This window comes from Hippichthys cyanospilos, chromosome 11 (assembly GCF_059441005.1).
Source record: "Hippichthys cyanospilos isolate Australia breed blue-spotted pipefish chromosome 11, RoL_Hcya_1.0, whole genome shotgun sequence".
Classification (NCBI taxonomy): Eukaryota; Metazoa; Chordata; class Actinopteri; order Syngnathiformes; family Syngnathidae; genus Hippichthys; species Hippichthys cyanospilos.
In genome coordinates, this window is record NC_142379.1 from 180,880 (window position 1) to 195,872 (window position 14,993).

At 65.1% G+C, this 14,993-nt stretch overlaps 3 protein-coding genes across 18 annotated transcripts; all 3 read left to right on the forward strand.

Moving 5' to 3' along the window:
- Positions 1 to 95: 95 nt before the first annotated feature.
- Positions 96 to 5,283, forward strand: eif2a (eukaryotic translation initiation factor 2A). Of its 5 annotated transcripts, none has more exons than XM_088427339.1 (17): positions 98 to 510; positions 1,103 to 1,172; positions 1,249 to 1,320; positions 1,592 to 1,710; positions 1,786 to 1,798; positions 1,829 to 1,933; positions 1,999 to 2,081; positions 3,048 to 3,121; positions 3,200 to 3,344; positions 3,444 to 3,560; positions 3,715 to 3,871; positions 3,932 to 4,016; positions 4,082 to 4,399; positions 4,488 to 4,592; positions 4,736 to 4,849; positions 4,931 to 4,996; positions 5,146 to 5,283. In XM_088427339.1, the coding sequence occupies exons 1-17, from the start codon at positions 384 to 386 to the stop codon at positions 5,209 to 5,211; spliced, it is 1,836 nt and encodes a 611-aa protein (XP_088283465.1). In that variant the 5' UTR covers positions 98 to 383; the 3' UTR covers positions 5,212 to 5,283. The 5 variants fall into 5 exon arrangements, with proteins under 5 accessions (XP_088283464.1, XP_088283465.1, XP_088283463.1 ...); XM_088427337.1 differs by having other exon boundaries at positions 99 to 510; positions 1,786 to 1,933; positions 5,146 to 5,220; positions 5,262 to 5,280; XM_088427338.1 differs by having other exon boundaries at positions 96 to 510; positions 1,786 to 1,933; positions 3,200 to 3,338.
- Positions 5,284 to 5,422: 139 nt separating this feature from the next.
- tsen34 (TSEN34 tRNA splicing endonuclease subunit) lies at positions 5,423 to 7,607 on the forward strand. Of its 2 annotated transcripts, none has more exons than XM_088427344.1 (4): positions 5,423 to 6,145; positions 6,262 to 6,482; positions 6,562 to 6,807; positions 7,036 to 7,607. In XM_088427344.1, the coding sequence occupies exons 1-4, from the start codon at positions 5,891 to 5,893 to the stop codon at positions 7,271 to 7,273; spliced, it is 960 nt and encodes a 319-aa protein (XP_088283470.1). In that variant the 5' UTR covers positions 5,423 to 5,890; the 3' UTR covers positions 7,274 to 7,607. The 2 variants fall into 2 exon arrangements, with proteins under 2 accessions (XP_088283470.1, XP_088283471.1); XM_088427345.1 differs by having other exon boundaries at positions 6,362 to 6,482.
- Positions 7,608 to 7,907: 300 nt separating this feature from the next.
- Positions 7,908 to 14,947, forward strand: atg16l1 (autophagy related 16 like 1). 11 transcript variants are annotated; one of them, XM_088428003.1, is made up of 20 exons: positions 7,908 to 8,070; positions 8,730 to 8,841; positions 8,939 to 9,032; positions 9,107 to 9,218; positions 9,350 to 9,423; positions 9,512 to 9,581; positions 9,724 to 9,905; positions 10,001 to 10,066; positions 10,134 to 10,220; positions 10,812 to 10,871; positions 10,919 to 11,039; positions 11,114 to 11,267; positions 11,924 to 11,994; positions 12,616 to 12,687; positions 13,575 to 13,695; positions 13,808 to 13,913; positions 14,002 to 14,151; positions 14,215 to 14,262; positions 14,375 to 14,476; positions 14,634 to 14,947. In XM_088428003.1, the coding sequence occupies exons 2-20, from the start codon at positions 8,736 to 8,738 to the stop codon at positions 14,881 to 14,883; spliced, it is 2,046 nt and encodes a 681-aa protein (XP_088284129.1). In that variant the 5' UTR covers positions 7,908 to 8,070; positions 8,730 to 8,735; the 3' UTR covers positions 14,884 to 14,947. The 11 variants fall into 11 exon arrangements, with proteins under 11 accessions (XP_088284129.1, XP_088284132.1, XP_088284133.1 ...); XM_088428006.1 differs by having other exon boundaries at positions 14,720 to 14,947; XM_088428007.1 differs by having other exon boundaries at positions 11,114 to 11,219; positions 14,720 to 14,947.
- The last annotated feature ends 46 nt before the right edge of the window (positions 14,948 to 14,993 follow it).

The following is a 14,993-nucleotide window of genomic DNA, read 5'->3' on the forward strand; positions in this document are numbered from 1 at the left end:
TCCTGCGTCAAGCTAGACGCGGCCACCTTCGCTTCCGGAACACCCGACGCTTTTATTTGACCGTCCCGAAGACAACGCGGCGTTCGTAAGAAAGGAAACGCGGGGCAACAGTGCGGCGCGCCGTCCTTCCCTCGGTCGGTCGCGGTTAGGCGGCTCGGGCGCTCTGAACGATTGCAATACAGTCGCACTTTTATTTTGAAACGGGAAGCGCCGTGAGAAATGCTCGTCGTCTCGCTTTATCGATCGAGTCGCGGAAAGCGTGGAAAATGACGTTTTCGTTTTACATTCGAACGAAGTCGTCAAAACGATCGACTCGCTCGAGTAGAAACGCGTAGCTAAAGCCGAGCTCTTAGCTGACGTGGCGGTGCGCGGCGAGCCTGCTGATGACGCGCGTCCGGTCAGAGCGGCTTCCGTTTCCGCCGCGCGAACATGGCGCCGCCGGTGCCGCTCTTAGCAGGTCGGTTCCTTTGGCCTCATCGTGGCGCCGGCCGCGGCCCTTTCCCGACGTCGGTAATGCGACGGTTTCGTCACGCGCCCGACCGACCTTCGGCTTTTGAGCGGGCCGAGCCGACAAACGCGCGCTTGAACACGAGACCCGCGGCAACGTTTTAGCCTCACCGCGCCTACTGCTGCGCGCGTGTCCCTTTCGGGCTCGAATTAAGGGTTTGGGTTTTTTCAAACTTGGAAAAAAAATGCCTCGATCGATATTCGTGTGGATTACCGCGGGGACTACTCTCATATTATTGCTGCGGATTTGCAACGCCTGGAGAGAGGCGAACCCTAGACTCATAACGCGTGTGCGTAATGTACATCAATTCGTTTTTCGACGTTCGCTCGAGTAAACTCGAGAGCGAGGGGCGCGAGGGCCTCGAGGGCTGCGCGCGGTTTCCAGCTCGGGGTGCTCGCCGATGAGCCGCTCTTTCGAATCCGGCGCAGGCGCATCGGGCCGCCGGCAAAGCTGCGGGGACGCTCGACGGGTCCGCTTCGACCGCGGTCGATTGCCGGCCGGCCCGCCTGCCGGCCCGTAGACGACGTGCTTAAGGACGATCGCGATGCGCGGCGGGCCCGGCCGCTCGGACTCCCGACGTGCTTTTTCTTTCAGTCAGCGAGTCGGACGGGACGTGGCTGCTCAGCGGCCCCCCGATCTGCCAGGAGAACGCCGCCTTCGCCAGGTGATCTCGGACTCCGCGACGCCGTGGCCCGCCGCGCCACTCAACGCCCGCGTGTGCGCGCGCGCGCCTCACACAGGGATCCCCGCGCCAATCGCTGCCTGACGTTCAGCCGGGACGGCTCGCTGTTGGCGTGGTGCAACGGGAATGCGTGAGTATCCGCCCGCCGATTTCAGGGAAAAAAGGACCCGCAATTTGTCGGGCAGGCGTCGCTATTCCCGTCCGGTTTGCGTCCGTTCTCCCGAATGGAGCCGCGGCGCCAAACGGTCGGAACGACGCGGCCCGAGCCGTCGTGTTTGACGTCGGCGCCAAACGGCTACGGGCGGTTCGCCGGTAGCCGTTTGGCGCCGGCGCAGAAACGTGCCGAGGGTTTGCCGAGGGGCGGGAAGGCCCCGGCCCGCTCTGACTTTGTCGCGCGCCAGCGTGACGGTGGCGCGGACGGCCGACGGGTCGGCGGTGGCCACGCTGGAGCTGCCCAAGACGGCGGCGCTGCGCTTCTCGCCTCTGGCCCGCGTCCTGGTCACCTGGCAACCCTACGCCAGTAAGAACCCCGGCGATCCCTCGGCCCGGCGACGAGCGTCCGTCGGGCTTACCCGCCGCCGTCGGTGTTTTCCAGAGGGCGGCGAGTCGGGCCAGGGCCAGGGCCAGGGCCAGGGCCAGGGCCAGGGCCAGGGCCAGGGCCAGGGCCAGGCCAACCTCCGCCTGTGGGAGCTGCCCGGCGCCGGCCTTCTCAAAGGCTTGTTCCAGAAGAACCCCGAGGCCTGGTGAGCCGCCGCCGCCGCCGCCGTCCGCGATGTTCTGAGCCGGCTTAACGGCGGCCGCGCCGCAGGTGTCCCGCCTGGTCTTCGGACGAGAAGCTGGCCGTCAGGATCGTCAGCAACCAGCTGCACTTCTTCGAGGACAACAATTTCAGTAAGAGGCGCGCCGCGGCCGAGGCGCCGCGGCCTTCGATGAACTCGACGTTCGTCAGAAAGGCTCAGAAGAACTTTTTTTTCTTTCCCCGTTTGGCGCTTTGAGTCGGCTAAGTTCCGACACGAATATTCCTTTGGAAAAACAAAATGAGTCAGTCCAAAGCCACGGCGCAAAAAGGCCAAAAGACGCACGCGCGGAGTGTCGGTCCCGCGACGGCTTTGACGCCGTTTTCCTTTGCGCCCGGAGGCGACGTCTACGCGGGGCGGCGGACGAAGGGAGTCCGACAGCCGCCCTAAGCCCAAGCCTTCAAGTGGATTGCCTCCGCTTGAGCTTTTCCTTTGGGGAGGGAACGGGCACGCGTGCGCTATTGCGTAGCCACGCGCTGGATGGGCGCTGCCTCGCTCGCCGCTTTGACTTCCATACGCAGGAAGAAAGTTCACCTTTTTATTTATTACTCTCTTTAAAAAAAAACAAAAAACAGCGCGATAACTTAGCACGCAGGCGTCAACCTCAAGGCCCGGGGGCCACATCCGGCTCGCCGCATCATTTCACGTGGCCCGCCAAATGCTGATTTGGCTTCAGGTTAAAACACCAAACTTGCAAGTCGCCGAAACAAAAAAAGCTTTTTCAATTGCCTATTTCTCACCTGAACGCTTTTTGCCAGCCTCCGAGCGCGGCTTCAAATCTGTTGGATTTCACCGTCGTAGCGGCCCTCCGACAGAAACCGTGACGACGAGGTGATAAAAATGGGTTTGGCGCCCCTGGCTCAGCGGTTCCGCTTGGTCTTCTCTTTGCCGGATGTCTTGGCCAGTACGCCACTTTTTGCCGCAAAAAAACGTCCTATTTGTTGTGTTTATCAGGTGCGCCGCCGCCCACTTCTTTTTAGCCTAGCTAGTGAGCAAACAACAAAGCTAGCCGGCCGCATTTAGCGTTAGCACGCTCACGCCGAAGCGTCTTTGCGCGCAGACGTCATCGCCAACAAGCTCCACGTGCAGAAAGTTTCCGGCTTCGAGCTTTCGCCCGGCGCCGGCCCCAGCAAGGTGAGCCGCCGGACGCCCGTGGGCTCTCGGGGCGAGCGCCCGCCTCATCGCCTCGCTTCTTTCCCCCCCGCGCGGCAGGTGTGCGTTTATGTCCCCGGCGGCAAGGGGGCGCCGTCGTTTGTGCGCATCTTCCAGTATCCGCGGCTGGGGGCGCCGGACGCCGCCCTCGCCACCAAGAGCTTCTTCAAGGCCGACCGCGTCAACATGCAGTGGAACGGCAAGGGTAGGGCCGGGCCGGGCCGGGCCGGGCCGGGGGGGCGGCGTCGGCTCGGGCCCGGCGAGCCGCCCGTGAACCTCCCTCCGCCGCCCGTTGCGGCCGCAGGCTCGGCCGTGCTGGCGACGGCCAGCACCGAGGTGGACAAGACGGGAGCTTCGTACTACGGCGAGCAGACGCTGCATTTCCTCCACGTCGGCGGAGAGACGGCGCACGTGCAGCTGCGTGAGTGGATATCTGATGAAAGCGGGCCCGCTTCGGTGGCGCGAGTGACATCGCCGGCTCGCGACGCCGTGCAAAGCGGCTACCGGCGAAAGTCGCCCCGAAAGCGGCGCTCGCGGCAAGCCGTCCCCTGACTTTGCGCCGCCCCGCCCCGCAGCCAAGGCGGGCCCCATCTACGACGTGGCCTGGAGTCCCGACTCGGAGCACTTCTGCGTGGTCTACGGCTTCATGCCGGCCAAGGCCACCGTCTTCAACCTCAAGTGCGACGCCGTCTTCGACTTCGGCACCGGACCGCGCAACGCCGCCTACTACAGGTGAGCGCCGCCGCCGCTCCGCTCCGCTCCGCTCCCGCCCCCGACCGGCCGTGGGTCCAGTCCGCAGGGGGGCATCCTGGTGCTGGCGGGCTTCGGCAATCTGCGGGGCCAGATTGAAGTGTGGGACGTCAACAAGTACAAGCAGGTGAGGCGGGGCGGGGCGGGGCGGACTCCCCGGGGACGTCGGCAAGGCCGCTTTTCTGCGCGCAGGTGTCCAAATGTCAGGCGGCGGACGCCACTCACTTCAGCTGGTGCCCGGACGGCGAGCACGTGCTGACGGCCACCTGCTCGCCGCGGCTGCGCGTGGGCAACGGCTTCCAGGTGCGCCACTACGCCGGCGGCGTGGCGCACAGCCACCGGACGCCCGCCGGCAGCGAACTGTGGCGGGTCTGCTGGCAGCCCTTCCCGGACGGGACCTTCCCCGAGCGGCCGGTCCGCCACCCGGCGGCCGCCGCCCGGGCCGCGCCCGCCCAGGCCTACAGGCCGCCGGCGCTCAGGCACCTCCCCGCCGCGCCCGCGTCCAAGCTGGTGAGCGCCGCCCGAGCGGGTCGGCCGACCCCGGCCCGAACCCCGAGCCTAACCCGGGCGGGTCGGCCCGATCTTTTGCGGGCGCCAGCATGAGGAGGAGGCGCCTCAAAACGCGCGGCCCTCCGACGGCAGTTTGTCCAAAGCGGCGCTGAGGAACCAGAAGAAGCGAGAAGCCAGAAAAGCCGCCAAACAGGTCGCGCCCACCCGCAAACCTCGTACACCTTATCGCCCGAGCCCTTTTTCATAGCCGTCCGGCGCCAGCGACGCGTTCGGAAGTGCCCGACCGGCGGTAGCAGCGAGTTGAGCTTCCTCCGTGCTTTGCCATGTCACCCGCAGGAGAGCGGGGCGGAGTCGCCCTCCCGGGCGCCCCCAGAGCCCGTCGCCCGCGGCCGACGGACGGAGACCGGCGGCGACCCCGAGACGGACAAGAAGATCAAGAACGTCAAGAAGGTGGGCGGCCTATTCCGCGGGAAGCCCCGCCCGCCCGCCCGGCCGCCCGGCCTCAAAGTGCGCCGCGCCGATGCGTTGCAGAAGCTGAAAGCCATCGAGGAGCTGAAGGAGCAACAAGCGTGCGGAGAACTTCTCCAGAAGAACCAGGTGAGCTCCCGCCGCCTCGCCCGTCAGCCAAACGCACTTTGCCGCTCTTCGGCCGGCCAAGTTGTGTCGGACGCAGGGGGCCTTATGAAACGCTCAAAGGAAAACAGGCGACGGTCCCGTCCCGGGTTGAGCCGTTGTTGTCCTTTCAGCTGGAGAAGATGCAGAAGGAGCAGCAGCTGCTGGACGAGCTCAAACTCTTGGAAGTGCGCCAGTGAGCCCGCGGCCCAAACGCGTCCTCTCTCTCTCTCTCTCGCGCGCGCGCGCGCGAATAAAAGGCTTCTTTTGCACACCGCCTCCTTTCAATTTCCGCTTGGAAAAAAAAGATCGTGGCCCAACCAAACGCCGAGGCCACCGCTGCCACCAAGGCTCCCTCTAGCGGTTGTTTTCAGACGGTTGCCTTGTTGTGTCGTAAAAAGCAGCCCTGCGACGGCGGCAGGCGGCGACGCTTTACGGCACGGAAGGGTCTTGATCTGGCGGTGGACAGCGGCGAACGTAGACGAGACGGAGCAAAACCGAATGGCCTGCCCAGTTGGCGACCGCTTGCAAAAAGCAGAATTTTCGCCCGTACGCTACGGAGAGTGGACTTGTGGCTTCGGCGTTGTTTTCACATTTTAATATTTATTTTGTCAAATTCTTTCCAGCGGTGCCTCGCCAATCGTTTGTTATGAGGAGCCGCGCGACATGCTATTTTCTCAACTTGAGTTTGGCTGAAAAGTAACATTGTCAAATTGAACGTCGGTGAACGGAAGGCCGCTTGCGATTTTTGCCGTTTTGTTCCGGGGGAACGTTTGCACTCGCCCACGAATAGACCGGCGTCCACCAGAGCCGCCCCGGAAACGCGAGCGAGGTGTTTCCGCTGGGAACGTGAACGTCGGTTGCCTTGACAGAGCCAAGATGGCCGCCAAAGAGGCGGAGTCTCCCGTCCGACCGGTGCGCGTCAGTCTCTGCGACTCGGCCCCCCTGCTGTGGCGCGCCCGGGACGCGGCGGAGGCGCGCTCCCTCGGCCTGGTCGGGGCGCTGCTGGGCTCGCTGCCGCGCACCCCCCGGCAGAACGTGCGTCTGGGCCGCCCCTTGTTGCTGCTGCCCGAGGAGGAGCGACTTCTGGGCCGGCGCGGCGCCCTCGCCGCCGGGACCGGCGTCTCGCAATCGGTGGGTGGCTTTCTCGCCGAGGCGGCCCGCTTATTTTCTCCCTTTTGCCCAGCGACTAAGGATCCGTTTCCCTCGACGGGCCGCTCCTTGGATCCGTCCTATTTTTTGACATTGAGGCGGCCGGCAAAGACGCGCGACGCGGACGCTACCGAGCGGACCGCGGAAGGACTGGCTCGCCGTCGGCGACGCGCTTAACGGCCCCGCTCCGTCTTCCAGGACGCCGACCGACCGGCGCTCTACCGAGAAACTCTGCGCCGGAGCTACCGAGAGCAGCGAGTCCTGGCCCTGCAAGACAGGAAGGCGGCCGCGCGACGCGCGCTGGGCTCGGCGCCGCCGGGTGAGACGCCCTCCCGCGCCACATGGAAAATGAGGGGAAGGGAACGGGCGAGCTGACGGGCCGCCCGCTTTGCGCTCAGGGTCGGAGGAGACGCGGCGCCGCCTGGAGGATCTGGAGCGCCGCTTCAGCTTCCCGCCGTCGGCGCTGGCGGTCCAGCTCAACACGGCCAGGACGGGTCCCGCGCCGCTGGCGGCGCGCGACGTCGCCCGCGCGCCGAGCGATCCCGCCGCCGACGCCCGGTACCGAGCGTTTGTGGACCTGAGGGGCCGGGGCTTCTACCTGACCTCGGCCGGCAAGTTTGGCGGGGACTTCCTGGCCTATCCCGGTATGCGGCTCGCTTGTCCGGCCCGCTGCGCCGACCGCCGCTTTCCTGTTTGTCGTTTGGGGTATCGGTCAATTTTGATAGCGCGGTCCTGCCGCGCCAAGCGGATAGGAAAAAGAGCGGAAGGGAGGAGGGCCGAAACAAAGCACGATTGCGCTCGACTCCTCCTTCCTTCCCTTCCTCGCTGACATCGCGGTCGTGTTTTTTTGTTGTTGTTGTTGTTGGGTGCAGGCGACCCGCTGCGCTTCCACGCGCACTTGATTTGCGTGTGCGTGCGCGGCGACGAGCGCGTGGCGCTCTCGGACCTCCTGGCCGCCGCCCGCCTGGGTTCCAACGTCAAGAAGACGCTGGTCTTGTGCTCGCCACGCGGCGACGGCGTGACGTATTCGTCGCTCCAGTGGAGCGGGATGGTCTGACCGGACGGCGGCGACCCTCGCGGCTGTCGCGGTGCACGCGGCGGCCTTTTTGACAAGGGAGGCGCGCGGATTTGGCCAATTCCGGCACACGGGCTCAAGGAGACGGCCGGGATTTGGACGAAGCCGGTGGCGGGCAACCTGCCGGGTGCCACCCGCGGCTGGACTGGAGCGAGAAACTCCATTTTGGCAAACCTTTTGTTTTTGCGCTCGATCGATGAAGTGCGCCTTTCTTCAGCCAAAAGAAAATCTTTTTTATTTCTTGTTTTAAGCGCAAATGGCCATGTACCTTTAGATTTCAGGCTAGCTGTGCGTTATTCCTTCCATACTTCGACTTTATAGTCTGTAAAAAAAATACACGTACTGCATTAAACCTCTATCGCCAAACAAGCTTGGAACGGTTGACTCAGCGAAGTAGGTTCATTGGACGCAAATGCCGGCGCGAATCAAGATTGGCAACGTAAGATGGCTCCTCCCCGGGGTCACCCGCGAGGGACCGATTGATACAAGTTAGCGTTACAAGTTGACAAACTCGAGCCGGAGAGAAACGCTTGGCGTTGTTTCGCTAGACGAGGGAGCCCGTTTCGCAACGCGCTTTTGACACGACGACGCATCATTTAAGAACGCTGAAGCCTTTTTAAGTCAAGCGTGGCAGCTTCCGTGAACCCTCGAGCAGACGCTCGCCCGACGTGACGTCATTTCCCCGCGACGGCCCGGAAGCAGCGCGCCCCCCGAGCCGAAATGGAGCCGAGGCGCAGTGAGCCAAACGAGGGAAGTGATGTCGGCCGGGAAAGCCAACGGGACATCGTGACGGGCTAAAGAAGCGAGTCCAACGAGCGCCTTAACGACGCTGGTGGGTGCGAATCGCGTTCGTCGCGTCGTCGGGCCATCTCGGGCTATCTGAGGCCATTTCCCCTCCCAAAGCGCGCCCGCTACTTTAGCACGCTAACATGTTGAGTCACGACTCGAAGACGCTCAGGATATGCCCCGGCGTCTTGATTTCGTCGTTATACTCGTCTTTGAGCGGTCATTTCCTCCGCTCGAAGGCGACGTCAACAACGTTTTGCCGCTCCCGCAACACGTGACAGGCAAGCGGGAAAAGTAACCTCCGGCCGACCAGCATCTCAATTTGGGACGCGGTTTCTGCCGTCGGTCGACGCTCGGCGGCCGGTCAGGCACGCGCGATTCACCATCCGGAAAGGAACCGCGCTGCTCCACGGTCGAAGCGTCACGTCGAATAATCTTCCGTATAGCGAGCGATGTTAACCGTCTGCGAGACGATCCCCGGTGACGCGCTCAGGTCAAATCCAAGCGAGCGGTGAAGCCGCACGACTGCGGGAAATGTTTGCGGACCCCCCCCTTCGTATGGGGTCGACGCAGCTCGAGACTGAAGCGCGATCCCCCCGCTTGACGACTCGTTCCCTTCTTCGTCTCGATCGCGTTCGAACGACAAGCGGCCACGTCCCTGCCAACGAAGCTTGTGGTCAATAGCGCCGGTGTTTGCGCCTCCAGGGGGTCATGGCGCAGCGAGGAGGCGGCTGCGCGTGGAAGCGGCACGTCTGCGAGCAACTCCAGCTTCGCGACCGTCTGCAGCGGCACGGCTTCGAGGAGATCGTCCGTCAGTGTGAGTCGCGCTCGGACCCGTTGCGTGGCGGCGGCTTTGCTGCCTTCAAGTCCCTGTCGCGCGCAAATACCGCCGTCCCGTGCGTCTCCACTTTCAGACAATCGTCTGCTGGAGAAGGCGGACCTGCGGGCCGTCCTGTCGGAGCGCTACCAGGCGGACAAGTACGAGGCGGCGCGCGGACACGATGCCGCGTGAGCGCCGCCGCCGCCGTCGCCTCCGCCGGTCGCGAAGGCGTGCGGCTGACGCGGCGGCGTCTGGCCCGCAGGGCGGCGGACGGCGGCGGCGGCGGGCGCGGCGAGGCGCTGCAGCAGGAGATGGCCGACATGAGGATCCGCCATCAGGAGGAGCTGACGGAGCTGCACAAGAAGCGAGGGGAGGTGCGTGCGATCGGAATGCCCGGTCCGATCGAAAAGGCGGGAACCGCTCGGCGCCGCGGGGCCGGTCGAAGTCGAAGCGTGACGGCGGTAGGCCTCAACCTTGACCAACTCGGGCCTTTGGCGCTCCGCAGCTGGCCCAGACCGTCATCGAGCTCAACAACCTGATCCAGCAGAAGGACAAGGAGATCCAAAGCAACGAGGCCAAGTGGGCGGCGCTCCGGCCGCGCCCGCGCCGGCCGCGCCCGCGCCGGCCCCTTGGCGCGCGCTGACGCTCGGCCGCCCCGCTCTTTCAGGATGCTGGACTACCAGCGGCAGATAGCCGACCTGGAGGGAGACCGTCGGGATCTCAACGGCCGCCTGCAGGTAGGCGCCGGGTCGCGGCCGGGTTCAAGGATTTCCGCGCCGGAACCCTTGAAGCGAGGCGAAGCGGCCTCCCTCCCTCCCGGTCGCCCGGTCTTCGTCGAAAATCAGCGCCGCCCCAAATGAACCGGCGCGTGGCGCGCAGGACCTGGAGCGAGCCAACCAGACGCTGAAGGACGAGTACGACGCCCTGCAGATTACCTTCGGCGCCCTGGAGGAGAAATTGAGGAAAACCGCCGAGGACAATCAGGAGCTGGTCTCGCGCTGGATGGCCGAGAAGGCTCAGGAAGCCAACCGGCTCAATGCCGAGAACGAGAAGGACAGCAGGTAGGTCGCGCCGGACGGCCCGCCGCGCTCGTGTGTCACGCGCGGATGACTCCCCCGCCCCGCCCCGTCCCACCCCGCCCCGCCCCGCCTTCCAGACGCAGACAGGCCAAGCTGCAGAAGGAGCTGGCGGACGCCGCCAAAGAACCGCTTCCCGTCGACCCGTTGGTGAACTTGTGGCTAGCTCGGCGGGCGGGCGCCGCGCCGGCGCTGACTTGTCCTTCTCCTCAGGGACGACGACATCCAAGTCCTGGCGGAGGACTCGGGGAAGACGGCGGGAGAGCAGCCGCACGGCCGAGTGCCCGGCAGAACTCCCGGGTAGTGTTTGCGCGCGGTATACATGGGCTCGGGAAGCACCTTTTCTTCAAAGGAATGTTTTAAGCTCGTTCCGTCCCCCCGCATTTGGATCGGGAATACCGTTCCTCCCTTCGGTATTTCTTCAAGTCGAGCCGGTCCGCTTTAGGGCCGCCGAGCAAGGGCCGGGCCGGCGTCTCCGGACGGCGCTCGCGGGTCCAAGCAAATAATGCCTCCCACGTCTCCAAAATCGTGCGGTTCCGGTCGCTCGCCGCTCGCCATATTCCTTTGCGCGCAAGCCTTTTGCGAGCGTTTGGCGCTTGCGGGGGGGATGTCACGCAGGACTGCGCCGTCGACCGATGGGCTCGCGAGGCGGCGCCAAAGGGTTGCTAAGACCGGCGGTTCTTGTCGGGGCGCCGCATAGAAGTGTCGAACGTTTTCCTCGTTTTCCGTCCTCCCGTCTCAAAGGCGCCCGATTCGAACGGTGGGGCCGCTTTTCGCTTGCTGATCTTTAGAACAGGGAGAGAAACTCGGAAGAACGTGCAGTTTGCGCGCCGGCCGCGTGAGCAAAAACCATCGCGTCGCTTTTATTGATCGATCTTCCCGTGGTTTCAGTAAGAAAAATTCCCAGATGCCCCCCGGCGGGCTGCTGGACTCCATCTCCAACATTTTCGGGTGAGTACGCTCGCGCGGCGCCCCGATCTTTGAAGCGACCTCTCCAGAGTCGCCGTCCTCGGCAGGCGGCGAGGCGCCAACCCCTTGAGTACGTCTCCGGAAAACAGCGAGGCGCCGTCGGGGGCCCGCGTGGAGGTTCGGGTCCCGTCCGTGGCGCTCCACGCTTTTGTAAGTGCGCCTCTGCGCGCGCGGCTGCGTTTTGCCTCGTCCGCGCCTCTCATGTTGGCGCGCGTTTGGTCCAGGAGGCGCACGACGGCGAGGTGAACGCCGTGCGCTTCGGCCCCGGCTCGCGCGTCCTGGCCACGGGAGGGATGGACCGCAGGGTCAAGCTGTGGGAGGTGGTGTCGGGTGGGTTGCGCGCCCGCGCCCCTCTCGCCCGGAGGCGGACGACGAGCGGTAAAAGGTCTGACGGCTCGCGATCCCCTCCCGCCCGCCCGCCCGCCTGGAGGTCGATGATGAACGGTAAAAGGTCTGACGGCTCGCGATCCCCTCCCGCCGGCGCGCCGGCGAGCGACGGCGCCTCGGCGTCCCCCGCGCGGCGCTCAAAGCGACGGGACGTGATCGTCGCGAGCGGAGTCGGCGCGCAGGTCTTCCCGACTCCTCGCGATCACCTCCGACAGAAAACGCAAACCGTTTGAGCGTCGGTGCCGGGGGGTGGGAGGGGGCGGGGCGGCTGATCTCAAGTTTTCAAGCTGAGACCTTCGTCCGACGCGGACGCCGTCCGTTTCCGAGGCAAAAAGTCCAGATTTTCGGCGCGGACAAACTTCCTCTTTGCGGCGAACGTCATCGGCCGTTGGCCTTAACGGCTCGCCGTCTCCGGGGGGGGGGGAACGGCCGGTCCGGCGGGTGTCTTTTCCTCAAAGGGAAAAACAAATGGGCTTTTTCAAACAAATGGGGCTCGCCGTCCCAAATCGGGAACCATCCGACCGGCCGCTCGGACTTTTGCGCCCTCGACCCGTTTGTTGTGACTCGGCCGCCGCATCGTCGCGCCCGCGTCTGTTCCGAATGGAGTCAGCCGCTGAAGCGGGCGTTCGGCGCGCGCGTATGTGCAGGTCGCTGCGAGGCCAAAGGAGCGCTGACCGGCAGCAACGCCGGAATCACCAGCATTGAGTTTGACAGCGCCGTAAGTCCCCCGCCGCATTTCCGCAGAAAGCCTTGGCCTCCCGGCGCCAGTTTGCCGTCTCGCTCCGCTTTGAAAAAGGGCGCTCGGCAACAGCCCGGACGCTCCGTTTGAGGAAGAGCCGCTTCCCTAGCTTTTTTCAAAGATGCGCCGGCTCTGAACTTCCGTTTTCAGCCGAGCCCTCCCCGAATCGCGTTTGGGGGCGGAGAACCCCGGCAGGTCGACGGCGTAACGCGGTCCGTTTGGGATCCGGCTCATTGGCGTCCCCGGTGCCGACGCGCGCCGGCACGAAACTCAAGCGAAACGCCGGCCTTTTCCGGAGGTCCGGCGACCGCCGTATTGCGCGACTCGGAAACGCAACGTGGCGGCCGTCGGTCGTCCGGCGGCTTGGCTCCTGCTTTGAGAAGGTCAACGTAGCGTTTTTGAGATCCGCCGGTATCTACGGAAACCTTGTTCAGGTCTCGCGCCGCTCTTCGGGAAAAAGAAAGCGCGCGGCGCAAACCGCCCGGGGAACCTTTCTGCTTGGAGCCGCAAAGCCGCCCGCCCGCGCACGCGCGCGCGCGCTCCTTTCACGTCCTGCCCGTGTCTCCGATTTGCCTTTGGGGTATGTGTGTGTGTGCGCAGGGTTCGTACCTGTTGGCCGCCTCCAATGACTTTGCCAGTCGCATCTGGACTTTGGAGGACTACAGACTGAGGGTCAGTCCACCAAAAACGCAAGCCTCCTTAGTTTGCGCGCCGAGATATTCCTATCGCAGGTGCGGTAGGTTCACCATCTCCGGGATGAGTTTTTCGCCGGCGTAAAGCGGGCGAAGCCCTTTTTTCATCTTTTGTTTTGGGTTTTTTGAGCGCTCGTTCTCCAGAAGGCCCGAGGACCACGTCGGTCGATATTCTGGCCGACTTTCCGGCCGACGCGCCCTCGCCCGAATCGACGCGGTTTCGACCTCTTCGGGACCGCCTGGGCTCGAAGAGGTCGAAACCGCGTCCATCCCGCGCGTCGGACGAGGTTGCCGTTTTGTGACGTCGGAGAGCGTCACACGGGCCCGCCGGGGCGACCGGGGTCGGAGCCAAAATTGCGGGCGGAGGGGTCCGTGATGAGAAGTAAAAGGTCTGAACCGGGACAAGCCCCGCCGGCCGCCGCTCCCAGCGACGCCCGCCGGCGCGCCGGAGCCGCGCGACGTCGGTCCGGGATCCGCTGACACGGCGGACGCCGGGTCGCGCGCCGCCCGCCGGGAGAGACGGCGGGCCGGCGGACCCGCGGCGTCCTACACCGGAGGCTTCCCCAGGAGCTCGGGGCGGCGGGGGCCGGTCCCGGTCGTGATCTCCGTCTTCTGCTGAGACCGTCGGGACTCGGGTCTTCCTCATTCTATCGAACGGCGTCGCCGCTACGCCGCGCCCTCGTCGTCAAAAGTTCCGTTTTGCCGCGCAAAGTTGGGCGCGTCGGGGCGGGCGGGTCTCCCCGAAAGTCCGTTTTTAATTCTGGCGCGGGCCGTTTCGTCGGCGAACGAAGCCGCGGGAAAGGTTTAGTTTGGACGGGACGGCTTAAAGGCAAGCGCAAAGCCAACGCGAGCCCTCGCTCTCCGCAGCACACTCTGACCGGACACAGCGGGAAGGTCCTGTCGGCCCGCTTCCTGTCGGACAACGCCCGCATCGTCTCGGGGAGCTACGACCGCACCTTGAAAGTTTGGGACCTCCGCAGCAAAGTCTGTACGTGACGGGCGGGGCGCCGGGCGTCTACGCCGCCGGGCGTCTACGCCGCCGGGCGTCTACGCCGCCGGGCGTCTACGCCGCCGACTCCCCGCCAACTCCGCGTGCGCAGGCGTGAAGACGGTGTTCACCGGCTCCAGCTGCAACGACATCGTGTGCACCGAGCAGTGCGTGGTGAGCGGCCACTTTGACAAGAAGGTCCGCTTCTGGGACATCAGGTGGGTGAGCGGGGAGGAAGGCGGCGGGGATCGGGGAGGAAGGCGGCGGGGATCGGGGCCGCGCCGTGCCACGCCCCTTTGGTCGCAGGGCGGAAAGCGGCGTGCGGGAGCTGGAGCTTCTGGGCCGGGTGACGTCTTTGGACCTCAACCGCGACCGGACCGAGCTGCTCGCCTGTTCCAGGGACGACCTGCTCAAGATCGTGGACCTGCGCGCCAACGCCGTCAGGCAGACCCTCAGGTCGGTCTTTCGAGGCGCCGGCCGGCCCCACGCCCGAGCTCACGCCCGTTTGGCCGTCCGCAGCGCCGACGGCTTCAAGTGCGGCGCCGACTGGACCCGGGTGACCTTCAGGTGGGTTCGGTCGAAACCGGGAGGAAAAACAAAAAGTTTGCCGTCCGAGGCGGAGGCGTCGGCGCGCGATCGTCCTTCTCCGAAGTAGCGCCGGCCCGCTCGTCCCTTCCAGCCCCGACGGAAACTTTGTGGCCGCCGGCTCTGCGGACGGAGCGCTCTACGTGTGGAGCGTGCTCACGGGGAAGCTGGACAGAACGCTGGAGCGCCATCACAAGTAAGTGCGCGCTCAACGCCTCGCCGGAATCCGCCGCCTTTACTAGCTTTGCGGACCGACGGCCGGAAAGGGCCCGGCCTTGCGGTTACCCGCTCCGAGGCGCCGTCCGTTATCGATTCCCTTTTTGGGGGGAATGACCTCCGGGTGTACGCGATAGGCCAAATTTTCACGTGTGGAACGCCCGCCTGGACTCGGGAGCCCTTTTCGCAAAACCCGCGTCCGACTTGCGGTGGCCTCCCGCAGCTCGGCCATCAACGCCGTGTCGTGGTCGCCGTCGGGCGTCTACGTGGCCAGCGTGGAGAAGGGCAGCAAGGCCGTCCTGTGGTCCGACGCGTGAAGCCCGGACTCGGCGGCGGCCGCTTTTTAACACGGGACCGGCCCGGTCCGCCTACCCCGAACTCTGGTAACGCGGGACCGACCGGGACTGTCGGCTTTGTACACCTTACCGAGTGATTAAAGACGTACGTTCCAGATCTGAGTGGGCTGGCTTCCTAGGCTCCCCCCCACCCCCACCCCC

Excerpts from the sequence above, each read along its gene's own strand:
- atg16l1 (XM_088427998.1), top strand. The coding sequence starts at position 8,736 with ATGGCGCAGCGAGGAGGCGGCTGCGCGTGGAAGCGGCACGTCTGCGAG. Across the intron at positions 10,872-10,918 it reads TCCATCTCCAACATTTTCGG|AGTCGCCGTCCTCGGCAGGC; the intron begins GTGAGTACGCTC and ends CGACCTCTCCAG. Across the intron at positions 13,914-14,001 it reads GTCCGCTTCTGGGACATCAG|GGCGGAAAGCGGCGTGCGGG; the intron begins GTGGGTGAGCGG and ends CTTTGGTCGCAG.
- eif2a (XM_088427336.1), top strand. The coding sequence starts at position 384 with ATGACGCGCGTCCGGTCAGAGCGGCTTCCGTTTCCGCCGCGCGAACAT. Across the intron at positions 3,561-3,714 it reads GACGGCGCACGTGCAGCTGC|CCAAGGCGGGCCCCATCTAC; the intron begins GTGAGTGGATAT and ends CCCGCCCCGCAG. Across the intron at positions 4,593-4,735 it reads CCAGAAAAGCCGCCAAACAG|GAGAGCGGGGCGGAGTCGCC; the intron begins GTCGCGCCCACC and ends TGTCACCCGCAG.
- tsen34 (XM_088427344.1), top strand. The coding sequence starts at position 5,891 with ATGGCCGCCAAAGAGGCGGAGTCTCCCGTCCGACCGGTGCGCGTCAGT. Across the intron at positions 6,146-6,261 it reads GGACCGGCGTCTCGCAATCG|GCGGCCGGCAAAGACGCGCG; the intron begins GTGGGTGGCTTT and ends TTTGACATTGAG. Across the intron at positions 6,808-7,035 it reads GGACTTCCTGGCCTATCCCG|GCGACCCGCTGCGCTTCCAC; the intron begins GTATGCGGCTCG and ends TGTTGGGTGCAG.